The sequence below is a fragment of the Dendrobates tinctorius genome, unplaced genomic scaffold, assembly GCF_039654945.1.
Source record: "Dendrobates tinctorius isolate UK_male_01 unplaced genomic scaffold, ASM3965494v1 ptg000087l, whole genome shotgun sequence".
In the NCBI taxonomy this organism is placed as follows: domain Eukaryota; kingdom Metazoa; phylum Chordata; class Amphibia; order Anura; family Dendrobatidae; genus Dendrobates; species Dendrobates tinctorius.
In genome coordinates this window covers 1,854,106-1,867,871 of record NW_027361755.1, presented here as the reverse complement: position 1 = coordinate 1,867,871, position 13,766 = coordinate 1,854,106, and the positions used below count along the sequence as shown (strand labels likewise).

The window sequence follows — 13,766 nt, the reverse complement described above, 5'->3', positions numbered from 1 at the left end:
AGGACTCCATAATCTGGTTTGTCCTCTCAGTCTGCCCATTGGTCTGAGGATGAAATGCAGAGGAGAAAGACAACTGAATTCCCAGTTTGGAACAAAAAGCTCTCCAAAATCTGGAAACAAACTGGACTCCTCTGTCCGACACAATGTTCTCTGGAATCCCGTGCAGACAAACCACGTGTTGTAAAAACATGGGCACCAACGCAGAAGAAGATGGCAACTTTGGGAGTGGTACAAGATGGACCATCTTAGAAAATCTATCACATAAAATCCATTGAGAAATGGGTCCATGGCCTCCAGGGCACTGGCAGGGGCATCAACAAACCACTAGCACGAGAACAGGGCTTGGACCGAGAACAAGTCACAGAGGACTGCACAAAACTCCTGACATCACGAGATAAGGCAGGCCACCAAAAAGACCGACTCACCAAATCTCTGGTACCAAAGATATTTGGATGACCAGCCAACGCGGAGCAATGAATTTCAGACATTACTCTACTCTTTTCCTCCACTGGTCAGGGACATACAATTTTCCAATAGGGCATCGTTAAGGTTTATCCTCCTGAAATTCCTCCAGGGCACGTCTCAAATCAGGAGAGATGGCAGAAAGAACTACACCCTCATTTAGAATAGTAGTATGCTCGGTCACATCAAGAAAATCCGCAAAGAAACTCCTGGACAGGGCGTCTGCCTTAATATTCTTAGTGCCCGAAAGAAAAGAGACCACAAAATTAAAATGCGTGAAAAACAAGGCCCACCTAGCCTGTCTAGGATTCAAGCATTTGGCTGATTCAAGATAAATCAAGTTCTTGTGGTCAGTGAGGACCACAACTTGATGTCTAGCTTCCTCCAACCAATGTCTCCACTCTTCAAATGCCCATTTCATGGCCAACAATTCCCGATTCCCCAAGTCATAGTTACGATCAGATGGGGAATATTTTCAAGCAAAGAAGGCACAGGGATTCATCTTAGAAGTTACCAGATCTCTTTGGGACAAAACGGCTTATGCACCAATCTCAGAAGCATCTATCTCCACCTGAAATGGGAGTAAGACATCAGGTTGCCGTAGAACTGGAGCAGAAGTGTATCTCCGCTTAAGCTCCTGAACTGCCGAGACTGCCTCTGGAGACCAATTCACCACATCGGCGCCCTTTTTGGTCAAATCAGTCAGTGGTTTAACAATGCCAGAAAAATTACTTATAAATTTACAGTAGAAATTAGCAAAACCCAAAAAGTTCTGGAGAGCCTTCAAAGAAGTGGGCTGAACCCAATCATAAATGGCCTATACCTTGGCCGAGTCCATTTCAATAGCAGACGGGGACAAAATGAATCCCAAAAACAAAATCCTCTGTACACCAAAGAGACACTTCGATCCCTTAACATACAGAGTATTTTCCCTCAAAATCTGGAACACAGTCCGGACATGTTCAACATGAGAATCCCAATCACTGGAAAAGATCAGAATATCATCCAGATAAATGATCAAAAACTTATCCACAAAGTCCCTGAAAATATCGTTCATAAAAGATTGGAAGACGGAAGGGACATTAGTGAGCCCAAAAGGCATCACCAAGTACTCAAAATGTCCCTCCGGGGTATTAAACGCCGTTTTCCATTCATCCCCGTGCTTGATGCGAATAAGATTATACGCCCCCTGAGGTCAAATTTGGTAACCCAACAGGCACTTTTAACTCTGGAAAATAAATCAGAAATCAGGGGTAACGAGTACTGATATTTAACAGTTTTTTAGTTAAGGGAGCGATAGAGTCAATACATGGCCTTAATGAGCTATCTTTCTTGGGCCACAAAAAAAACAGCACCTAAAGGTGAAGAGGATGGTCCGATATGACCTTTCTCCAATGACGCCTTGATATAAGATCGCATAGCATCATGTTCAGGTACCAATAAGTTGAAAAGCCGACCCTTGGGAAATTTACACCCGGGCATTAACTTAATTGCACACTCATAACTCCTATGAGGAGTCAAAGATGCAGACTTATTCTCACTAAATACATCAGAAAAATCAGCCAAATAGTCAGGAATATCATGAGACTGGGGAGAGGTGGAGAAAACAGGAGTGTCACTAAGAACACAATGACAACCCCAACTCACGACAGACACAGATTTCCAATTCAAAACAGGATTATGGGTTTGCAACCAAGGAAAACCCAGAACAATAGTATCATGCAAATTATGCAACACCAAAAATTTACAATGGTCCGGGGCGACCCGCATTATCATCTGGGTCCAAAACTGGAGTTTATTTTCCGCTAAAGGAGAAGCATCAATACCCCTCAAAGGGATAGGAGTCCACAGGGGTATCATGGGAAAATCACAACGTTTGGCAAAGTCAAAATCCATCAGATTCAGAGCTGCTCCTGAATCAACAAAAGCCTTAACGGAAAATGTAGACAAGGAGCAGATCAAGGTAATCACCAGAAGGAACTTAGACTGTACACTGCCCACCACAAATGCGTGAGCAAAACGCTTTTCTTGTTTAGGGCAGACAGAAATAGTATGAGAGGCATCCCCACAAAGAAAACACAACTTATTACGCCTTCTAAACTCCTGACGTTATGCCCTAGACAAAACCCTATCGCATTTCATGGGTTCAGAAGTTTGTTCGAAATGCAGCACCGCCTCTCGTGTAGTTTTACGTTCATGTAAACGCCGATCAATTTGAATGGCCAATGACAGAGTCGTCAAGACCAGGGGGGACAGGAAATCCCACCATAACATCTTTTACAGTTTCTGCCAGACCCTTCCGAAAGAGAGCTGCTAGGGCATCATCATTCCATTTATTAAGGACCGCCTACTTTCGGAATTTCTGACAATACAACTCTGCAGAATCCTGACCCTGGTTCAATGCCAATAAGGTTTTCTCAGCTTGATCAATAAGCATTAGGTTCATCATACAACAATCCCAGGGCTTGAAAAAACTCATCCACATTAGCCAGAATAGGATCTCCGGGTGTCAAAGCAAAAGCCTAATCCTGGGGATCACTACGCAGCAGGGGGATGACAATTTTAACCTGCAGCACAGAGCTCCCCAATGAGTTAGGTTTCAAAGCAAAAAACAGTTTACAATTATTCTTAAAATTCAAAAATTTAGACCGATCCCCAGAAAACACATCAGGAGTAGGGATTTTTGGTTCAACCGCAGATGATTGAGCAAGAGAGGCAGAAATTCCCTGCACTTCAGCAGCGAGCTGCTCAACACGATTGGACAATTGCTTAGTCTCCATTTAGACAAAAAATCCTACTACGGCCCCAGAGAAAAAAAGGAAAAAATGTACAAAAAAAAAATTTGGACACTTTTTTTTTTTTTTTTTTTACAATTCTTTCCTTCTTTGAGTACCCTAGAGTGTACAGTAAGACTGGTGACTCTGTTATGAATGGGTCACCGAGGAGGATGGCAGGAACAGGCTAAGCCACCAGAAAACCAGAGAGGTTGGTAACTAAGCGGATTGCAGACCCCTGATCCTATCCACACAACTAGCAGTAGCCGTAGAGCATACCTACGATGTCCTAGACGCCTTGGCACAGCCCGAGAGCTAACTAAGCCTAAAGCAAGAAAGGTGAAATCTAAACTGCCCCGGAACAGACCCCAAAAGGAATAGATAGCCCCCAAACATATATTGTCGGTGAGACAAGATGAAACATAAATGCATGCAGAAAAAAAAGACTGAGCAAACGATGGGGCCCAAACTGACTAGACAGGACAGGAAAGGAAAGACACTGTTTGCAATCACGCAAAACCTTGAAAAATCCAACACGTCTGATGTACAAAAAAACACTGAAGTCGCACGACTTTGCCCCCACTATATCAGCACTCCGGTAACCCCAGATCTACAATCGTCATCATCATCATCATCAGGTGGCAGACCTCTGTCAATTTGGCCAGCTCCACTACCTCCAGTAACCACCAGAGGTAGCAGGGGGAGCTTCGGCTCAGAAGTCTGAGCCAGGAAATTCACAACATCATGCCCTTAGAGGAACATGTGAGGTGTTTCCTAATGTTAAAATTTTTTGACCTATCACTGTTTTTGAATTGAGTGGTTTTTACCAAATTCAAACAGGTCTTACAAAAGCCAGAGGGGAAAAAACCCTTACTGTCAACATTTCTCTTCAATTGACTCTTGGTGGATTTGTAATGACTATGTACGAGATTATCCTTGAGGTTAGGAGAACTTCTAGCAACACATGAGGGTGAGGCGGGTAGGATTTGTCTTAGAATCGGATCAACTTGTAGAATGTGCCAATGTTTTTGTAGAATAGCTGTTAGTTGCTTCCATTCGGTACAGTAAAAGGAGATAAAATGGACTTGTTCTTCATTATTTCTGGCCACTTTATTATTGCTGTCATACAGTAGATCATTCCTAGTCTTTTGTAATGCCCTTTTATAGCCACATTTAATTATCCTTTTGCTGAATCCAAGTTCCTGGAAGCGACGTGCCAGATCTACAGACTGTTCCTCAAAACTCCTTTTATCATTGTTTTAGGATGGGATGAATCAGCTCTCAAAAAGGAATTTGTAGCTGTTGGCTTGCAAAACACATCTATGTGTAAATTTCCTGTAGATGAAGTCGAAATCATGATATCCAGAAATTCCAATTATCTACCTTATTTATAGGACAATTGAATGTTTTGGTCATTCGAATTTAATTTAAATATCAGTGTTTCCAGATTCTCTACAGTACCTTGCCATATAAAAAAGACATTGTCTATGTACCGGATCCAATTATGTACTCAATCCATTTCAGGAATACTATCACTCTGAAAAATACTCCATTCCCAGGCTCCCATAAATAAATTTGCATAGGAGGGGGCACAAGATCCCCCACTGCAGTGCCTTGTAGCTGTAAAAAAAAATTTGAGAATTGAAAAGATTGCGATTCAAAAGAAATTCCAAAAGGGTTACAATAAGGTCACTTAAAGGTTTGTCAATGTTGATAGAATTTAGATACCAGGTTACTGCCTTTAATCCATCAAAATGTCTGATGGGAGTATATAATAAAACCTACTGGACTATCTGTATCAAAACAGTTAGATTGTGCCATACAGCAGGACTCACCCATATTTGCTGATGTGTAACCCATATTTGCTGGAGGTTTTTTCCTGAGGAAGGAGTTCTGTGAAACTTCGAAAAGCATCAAATAAAGACCACTGTGATAATAATTGTTCATAGTGATTCGTAGCGCGGATTGTCTGACCACTTTTTTCCTATCCTGCATCTTATGGTAGAGAATTGGAATTTCTGGATATTATCATGATTTCGGCTTCATCTACAGGAATTTTACACATGGATGTGTTTCGCAAGCCAACAGCTACAATTTCCTTTTTGAGAGCTGATTCGTCCCATCCTGAAACAATGATAAAAAGAATACTTATAGGACAGTTGCTAAGGATAAGAAGAATCTGTTCGGATAATTCAAGTTTTGAGGCACAGTCTGTAGATCTTGCACGTCACTTCCAGGAAAGTGGATACAGCAAAAGGATGATTAAATTATAAAAGAGCATTACAAAAGTCTAGGAATGATCTACTGTATTGCAGCAATAATAAAGTGGCCAGAACCAATGAAGAACAAGTCCATTTTATCTCCTCTTGCGGTACCGAATGGAAACAACTAACAGCTTTTCTACAAAAACATTGGCACGTTCTACAAGTTGATCCGATTCTAAAACAAATCCTACCTGCCTCACCCTCATGTGTTGCTAGAAGATCTCCTAACCTCAAGGATAATCTAGTACATAGTCATTACAAATCTACCAAGAGTCAATTGAAGAGAAATTTTGACAGTAAAGGTTTTTTCCGCCTGTGGCTTTTGTAAGGCCTGTTTGAATTTGGTAAAATCCACTCATTTCAAGAACAGTGATGGGTCAAAAAATTTTAACATTAGGAAACACCTCACATGTTCCTCTAAGGGCGTGATATATCATGCCACATGCCCATGTGGCAAAATTTATGTGGGCCTAACTATGAGAGAGCTTAAGATTAGGGTTAGGGAACATGTGAGGGATATTGAGAATGCCAGTGTTACACAGGATCATTCCCTCCTCAAAACCTTACCCACCCAGAAATTTTAAGCAATATCATAATTGCAATCCTAGAGGCCTGACTATCAAGGACATTGACAAGGTAGACTTAGGACCACTTGGTGGTGACTTGGGGAAGGTATTGGCACGCCTAGAGAGTAAGTGGATATATCACTTGGGCAATGGCGGATCTTAATAGGGGCGGATGGGGCGGTCTCCCCGGGCCCAAGGTTTTTTGGGGGCCCAGGGGCAGGGGCGGGCTGGACCGGGTGGCAGAGAGGCAAATGCCCCCCGGACCGCTCCCCCAGCACCTGTACAGGGCCGGCCGTGCCCTGTGCTGTGACGCCGCCGGCAGCAGACAGCCACCCGCGTCACATTCTATGAGGGGCCGGGAGCTGTGCACGGCCGTCACCTTGATGGCTGCTCAGCTCCGGCTGTACTTCCGGGTCAGATGTCGGGCGTGCGCGATGACGTCATCGTGCACGCGCCGACATGTCCCGGAGGATGCTGAAAGCAGAGGCGCTGCTGGGGAGCGAGCCGGCTGTGAGGTAAGTATGGGGAACTTTTTTTATTTTTTTTTTATTTATAAAATGAATTAAATGGGGGAGGGGGTGAGTGGGGGCTGTACACAATGAAGGGGGGTGACTGGGGCCTGTATATGATGAAGGGGGGGTGACTGGGGCCTGTATATGATGAAGGGGGGTGACTGGGGGCTGTATATGATGAAGGGGGGTGACTGGGGCCTGTATATGATGAGGGGGGGTGACTGGGGCCTGTATATGATGAAGGGGGGGTGACTGGGGGCTGTATATGATGAAGGAGGGGTGACTGGGGCCTGTATATGATGAAGGGGGGTGACTGGGGGCTCTATATGATGAAGGAGGGGTGACTGGGGCCTGTATATGATGAAGGGGGGTGACTGGGGCCTGTATATGATGAAGGGGGGGTGACTGGGGGCTGTATATGATGAAGGGGGGTGACTGGGGCCTGTATATGATGAAGGGGGGGTGACTGGGGGCTGTATATGATGAAGGGGGGGTGACTGGGGTTGTACAGGATGAAGGGGGTGAGTGGGGGCTTCACAGGATGAAGGGGGGATGAGTGGGGGCTTCACATGATGAAGGGGGGTGAGTGGGGCTGCACATGATGAAGGGGGGGTGAGTGGGGCTGCATATGATGAAGGGGGGGTGAGTGGGGCTGCACATGATGAATTGGGGGTAAGGGGGACTGCACATGATGTGGGGGTAAAATTAACTGCACATGATGATGGGGTAGTGGGGCTGCACATGAAGTTGGGGGGGAAGGGGACTGCACATGATAAAATGGAAGGGGGGATAAGGGGCTGCAAATGATGAAGCGGCACTGCAGATGAAGTGAGTGGGTGATAGGGGACTGCAATGGATGAAGTAAGGGGACTTCAAATTAAAGTGGGGACCTTAAAGTGGATCCCCTATGGCCAGGATCACGTTGGGCGATTTTGTGCGTATTGGCCGTAGGCCTACAGCTTATGTGCAACGTCTTTTTAGGCCATGTCCACACGTGGTGGAATGGTGGCGGGTTTTCCGTATGGACCCGCAGCAAACCAAGTGCTGCGGTCCGTACGGCTGTCAATTCCCGCACGGGGACCGCAGCGCTCAGGTGGGAAGGGGGGTACAGGGGCCCAGGTTTTATGAACAGCCCCGGGCCCATAGTCCACTTAATCCGCCACTGCACTTGGGTACCTTGCATCCCTTAGGTCTTAATGAATCTTTTGTTTTTACTGCATACTTATAGTTGGGTATAATTTTTCGAGGGTAAGGGTTCTCTATATATATACATATATGTTTTTCTATGTTGTTATTTTATATATTTATTTTGTCTTTTTTATTTTATTTTAGTATTTTATCTTATATTCCTGATGCATTTACTGTTGAACTATCTCCTCTATCTCCTCTATTCTTTTACTTACCTGAGTTGGCGATCCTGGATGTACGCAATTGTTCATATGAGAATACCTATGGATAGAATGACATTGGTTTACTATATGACATATGTAATTTTGAATTATGGACTTGATATACTTATTTTTATTAATATTTCCCATTTTTGCATTTTTGTTACTTTTTTATATTGTATGTATAAGAATTATTATTGCACTTTATATATTGTGTTAGCTTTAGGTCACTGTCTCTTGTCATACAGTAAATTTATGTGATATTTTAGGAAGTATATTTTATACTTTACCTTCTTGGCACTTTTTTTTAAATTTTGAAGCAATCCCTTTAAATTTTAAATATATATATGCACTGTCACATTAATATATTTTTTCACATTTGCACTCTCACTTTTTTGTCAGTATCTTGTACTTTGCATTTATGGTTAGATTCAGAGCATTTTATGAAACAGTATATTTATGTCATATTTTAGGTAATATATTTTATATTTCACCTTCTGGGCACTTTATTTTTAGTTTTGAAGCAATCCCTTTAAATTTCATATATATATGCACTGTCACTTTATTATACCTTTTTTCACATGTGCACTGTCACTTTTTTGTCAATATGTATTTATTTGGTCACTTGCTGTTTAACAAATATCTTTCACTATTTAATTTTTTGTTTTTATTAGCACAATATATTTGTAATTTCTGTGTTATATTTAAATGTCGCTCACTTTCACTTTGCATATCACTCCCTTTATATATTATTCATGTCATCTGACGGTTCATTCTCTCATTATATTCTTTTCTCCTGCATGCCATCATCAGTGTTTTTATTTATATGTACTCTATTTGGCAGTGCACATACAGCCCTTTTGGTCCCGTCGTCACTTTCTGAGGTGCCGACTCAATGACAGCTTGCGTTCCACGCTTGCGGTTCATCTAGATGCCATCCAGGAAGAGCACCTTACATCTTGGATTCAACAGAGTTGTTGTTGTAGGGGCCCAGATTGGGGGGTGGTCCACTGCTTACCACGTCCAGACGACACAGACACCAGACGTATTGGCCGTCCTCCTGACGACCATAGCCATGCACCGCAGTTCCTTTACAGCTCTCCGCTTCCAGGCCCGGGTACCTTCACCTTTCCTTCAGTCGTGATGACGTCCCTCACGGATCTTTCGCTGGAGCTGTCCTAGACCAATCTACCGCCAGCGCTTCACCTGCCTGAGGTCGTCGTCCAATTGGTACCCCCCGGGGCCTCGTCTGTCCTGCGGTCCATTGTGTCAGGGCCACCCCCCTGACTGTCTCTTCCTGTCAGTCCCCTGGTCGAGCTCTTCCACCGTTCTCAGTCTTCTGTCCTTAGTCTTTTCCTCCTGAGCTCCTCCCGGGAATAGCCTCGCCTGGAACCCTGTCCTGTCCTATTTATCCCTTTTCTTGGGAATTTCCCTCCTGGGTTCCTATCTCCCTGCCCCCCATGACTAAGCGGTTTCCTAAGCCCTAAGCTGATGTCAAGTCCTGAACTACGCTCCCCCTGCCATCTTGTGGTCAATTCTAGGTATTGCACTCCCTTTTCCATCTACCCCCAGCTGTCTCCCTTCTGTCATTACTACCATCCATCTCCAGTGCACAAACCATCCCTTCTCCCTCCAGTCAACTCTGTCCGTCAAGTCACCTTCCCCACACTGTCATGCGCTGTAGCACTGTATGAGTCATCAGGGTCTTTTGTTTATTGGATATGGACATATATAAATTATATGTCTCTCCTCTCCTAGCCACACCCCCAGAAGAAGCCAGTGATGAAACGGGCGTCTGATGGAGAGCTGTTACTTGTTTATTCTTCAGGAAATCACTCTTAGTTTTGGGTTATTTTCTAGCCGCTTCGGCATCTAACTTTGCCTGTTTCCTTGTCACTTTAGTGCAATATTTGAGGTCTTTTTATTGGTGCCATACAGCAAGACTCACCCATATTCACTGATGCGTCCATGAGTTGTTCCCCTTACTCTACCTTAGTACTGGAGATTTCGGATGTTATCTAGTTATTATTTTATGTATATTTTCCGGTTATGCACATATTTCCCTCTTCATTGTTAACCTTAATTGCTTATATATAGCATTTTGGGATATTTTCGTGTTATGCTAAATCTAGTATTTATATATATATATTTTTTTGGATAAATATATATTATTTATACCTATTTATATGGCAATTGGGGACACTTTGCATATGTTAGGCTGTTTTATATATGAGACGTACAGCCTTTTCCTTGTAGTATATGCCTGTTCACAATCATGAAGTTTCTTGTTACTTAGTGGCGGCTCTCTTGTCGAGACATTTTTGCTTTTTATATTTGTTCTTTGTGTTTTTAAAAGATTAATAATAAAAATATTCTGAGTTTTATACTTTGGATCTCTTCTTTTAATGTGTTGATCAGTAGCATCAGATCATTGCATATATCTATTTGTTGGAAGTGCCAGTTACATATGTTTTCTGGTCTTTTTTGTTAATACATAATATACAGATGTTGAGCACATTAGACTCATTATTCCCTTTCTAAGTAAATGTTTGGCAGGGAAAGATATATAATAATTTGTGTAATTTGAGTTTTCTGAGAAAGTGTGATCCTTGGAAATTTTTAAACTGTGCTGGGTTCACCCTTCATTCAACTCATGCAAAGGAGTTACATCTTCTACTCAAATGTTCACATTCAAATCTTTACATCATACTTTGCTTAGTGCAATTCAGTGATTTATGGTATTTATTTTATTAATGTATTTTTGTATTTGCAGAACTATAAACGGCATATGGATGACATGTATGGTCAGTCATCAAAGCGGCATGAAGGAGAACTATATAATAAGCAATACAGCAGTCAACAGGAGGTGTATAATCTGTACAGCAATACTTACTCTGGCCCTGACCGAAGACCCATGCAAGGACAGTATCCTTATCCCTACAACAGAGAGCGAATGCAAGGCCCAGGACAAATGCAACAACATGCCATGGCACCACAGTTAATGGGTGGTCTTATGCAGTCATGTTCAAATGATGGCACACAACAGACTATGTGGCCAGCCCGTAATGATATCCCTTACCCATACTCAGGAAGACAAGGCCCTGGAGGTACTCAACAGCCAGGAACTTATCAAGCAACGAACTGTTCTGATGACATAATGGGTCCTGAACAAAGAATGAATACTGAAATTCAGTGGCCATCTCATGGAAATCAGTGTCAGCCCTCTTATATGTCTCCATCCGGATCCATGCAACCAATCACTAGAGCTCCACCGTCTTCTTACCAAACTCCACTTTCTATTCAAAACCACATTTCAAGAGCCCCCAGTCCTGCTTCATTTCAGCGCTCACTAGAAAATCGTATGTCACCGAGCAAGTATCCTTTTATGCCATCTACAAAAATGCAGAAAGTCATGACCACAGTCCCTCCATCACAAAGCTCTAGGCTTCCTTCTCAGCATTCCATGAGACATGAAATAACCTTCCCTCCGTGTTCAGTGGAAGCAACTCACCCAATCTTAAAGTCAAGGAGAAAGGTTACTTCAAAAGATATAAGTAAGTTAACCTAATGAATAAGAGTAATATGACCAACAAAAATAGTTGTCTCATATAGCAATAAAAATTGAAAGGTTCAATAAATTATATAGTAAAGTAAGAAAGGAAATGCAAACTCAGACTAATAGGAATGTAAATTTTATCCACATAATCATTTTTTAAGCCCTTAACGGCTGCAAATATGCATTAAAGCCCTATTCCGGATCGCTGTTTTAAAATGGCGGTCAGGAATAAGTTAATAGCGCCACGACTGCAAACCCAACGGGTTACAGCTGTACATGACAGCTGACACCTTGCGACAACGGTCCTGGTTGGGTTTTGAACCAATTGGGAACGATTAACCCCTTAAATTACTGCTGTCAATCGCAATAGCGGTATCAAAGTGGTTAAAAGGAGGTTAAAAGTCCCCCTTTGACAGGATCAAGCCCCCTCCGTGCTGACATTGTCATGGTATCCTGAGGTCATTTGATGACCCCAGGGTGTAGTGGCCTGTAAGATTTTGATTTAAGCCTGGGTCTCACAGTCACAGTCAGTGAGACACTGACAGTCTCAGGCACTGCACTACACGAGTACCTCAGTGCATGAGACCAGAGATCAAAGTGAAAAATATACATGTCCCACACTGGGACTAAACGCAGAAGTAAAAAATATTACATAAAATGTGTAAAAAAAAAAAGTAAATAAAAACACACACAAAACGCATGCACAAACCACAGAAAGGTTTTTTGCCACTAAAAATATGCAGCATTTTTAAAACAAAAATAAACAAAGAAACGTACACATAATTGATATGGCCATGTCTGGAAGTTCCCAATCTATAAAACTAGCAAGCTGTTTATTATACATGGCAAAAAACATAAAAAAATTAAAAACACACCAAAAATAAAAATTTTCATCATACTGTAACACAAACAATTGAATGACAAGCGATCAAAAATATATGCCGTATGTAAAAAAATGGTGTAAATGAAAACACCAAACTGTACTGCAAAAAAAAATATACAGAAGTTACAACTCTCAAAATATAATGATGCAAAAACAAATTATTTTTTTGTAATATATTGTTTGTAATGTGTAAAAGTAGCAAATAGAGATGAGCAACTTTGCCTTTTTTAGGGTCGAGTCGGGTTTCATGAAACCTGACTTTCGCAAAAGTCGGGTCGAACGAAATCGGCCGACTATAGGGAAAAGTTGGAGGCCGACTGAAACACGAAACCCAATGCAAGTCAATGGGGAACCAAAGTCGGCAGGGAGTGGAGGACAGTAAACACACCTACAGTGCCCATTTCAATGCTAAAAACATCAATTCTTATTACTGAAGCTTGTCAACCTTAATTTACTTCATAATAATAGTTACGCATTGAAAACTGGGGGTTATTTGGCTAAAGTTGTGGGGGGGGTAGGGCTGGCTCCAGGTTTTTGTGTGCCCAGGGCCAAAGAGTGTCAGTGCGCCCCTTTAACACATACCACAACTCATGATGCTCCAATACGGCACAGAAATATAGGTATAGTACAATGACAAATACTTCACTGCTTACATGACATGACTGATCTATTTTAAATTGTACAATAGCTCAAAAAAAGGACAGTATATTACTCCATACAGCATTATGGCCACCACATTGTGCGCCATACAGAATAATGAGCCCCATATATTTCTCCATACAGAATAATTGTTCACATATAATGTTCCATACAGTACATGATGAGCTCCACATAATGCTACAGTATATGATGGTCCTCATGGACGATGCTCCAGTGTGTTATGGGCCCAAATAATGCTCCATATATAATGGGCCCCATTTCTAATGCTCCAGTGTATAATGTGCCCCATAGATGCTGCTCCAGTGTCTGATGTCCCCCATTAGGAATGCTTCAGTATATAATGGGCCTCATGGATGATGCTCCAGTGTATGATGGGCCCTATTAATGCTCCATATATAATGGGCTCCATTTCTAATTCTCCAGTGTATAATGGGTCCTGTAAATGCTGCTCCAGTGTCTGATGTCCCCCATTTGGAATGCTTCAGTATATAATGGGCCTCATGGATGATGCTCCAGTGTATGATGGGCCCTAATAATGCTCCATATATAATGGGCTCCATTTCTAATTCTCCAGTGTATAATGGGCCCCGTAAATGCTGCTCCAGTGTCTGATGTCCCCCATTTGAAATGCTCCAGTATATGATGGGCCTCATGGATGATGCTCCAGTGTATGATGGGCCCTAATAATTCTCCATATATAA

At 42.3% G+C, this 13,766-nt stretch overlaps 1 protein-coding gene across 9 annotated transcripts in view; it reads left to right on the top strand.

Moving 5' to 3' along the window:
- ARID1B (AT-rich interaction domain 1B) overlaps nt 1-13,766 on the top strand; it is a 2,758,190-nt gene that overhangs the window by 2,679,056 nt on the left and 65,368 nt on the right. For all 9 annotated transcript variants that reach the window (XM_073585743.1, XM_073585747.1, XM_073585745.1 and 6 more), the window contains one exon: nt 10,740-11,520. In XM_073585743.1, the coding sequence (XP_073441844.1) occupies nt 10,740-11,520 (781 nt within the window). The remainder of the gene's footprint in view (nt 1-10,739; nt 11,521-13,766) is intronic.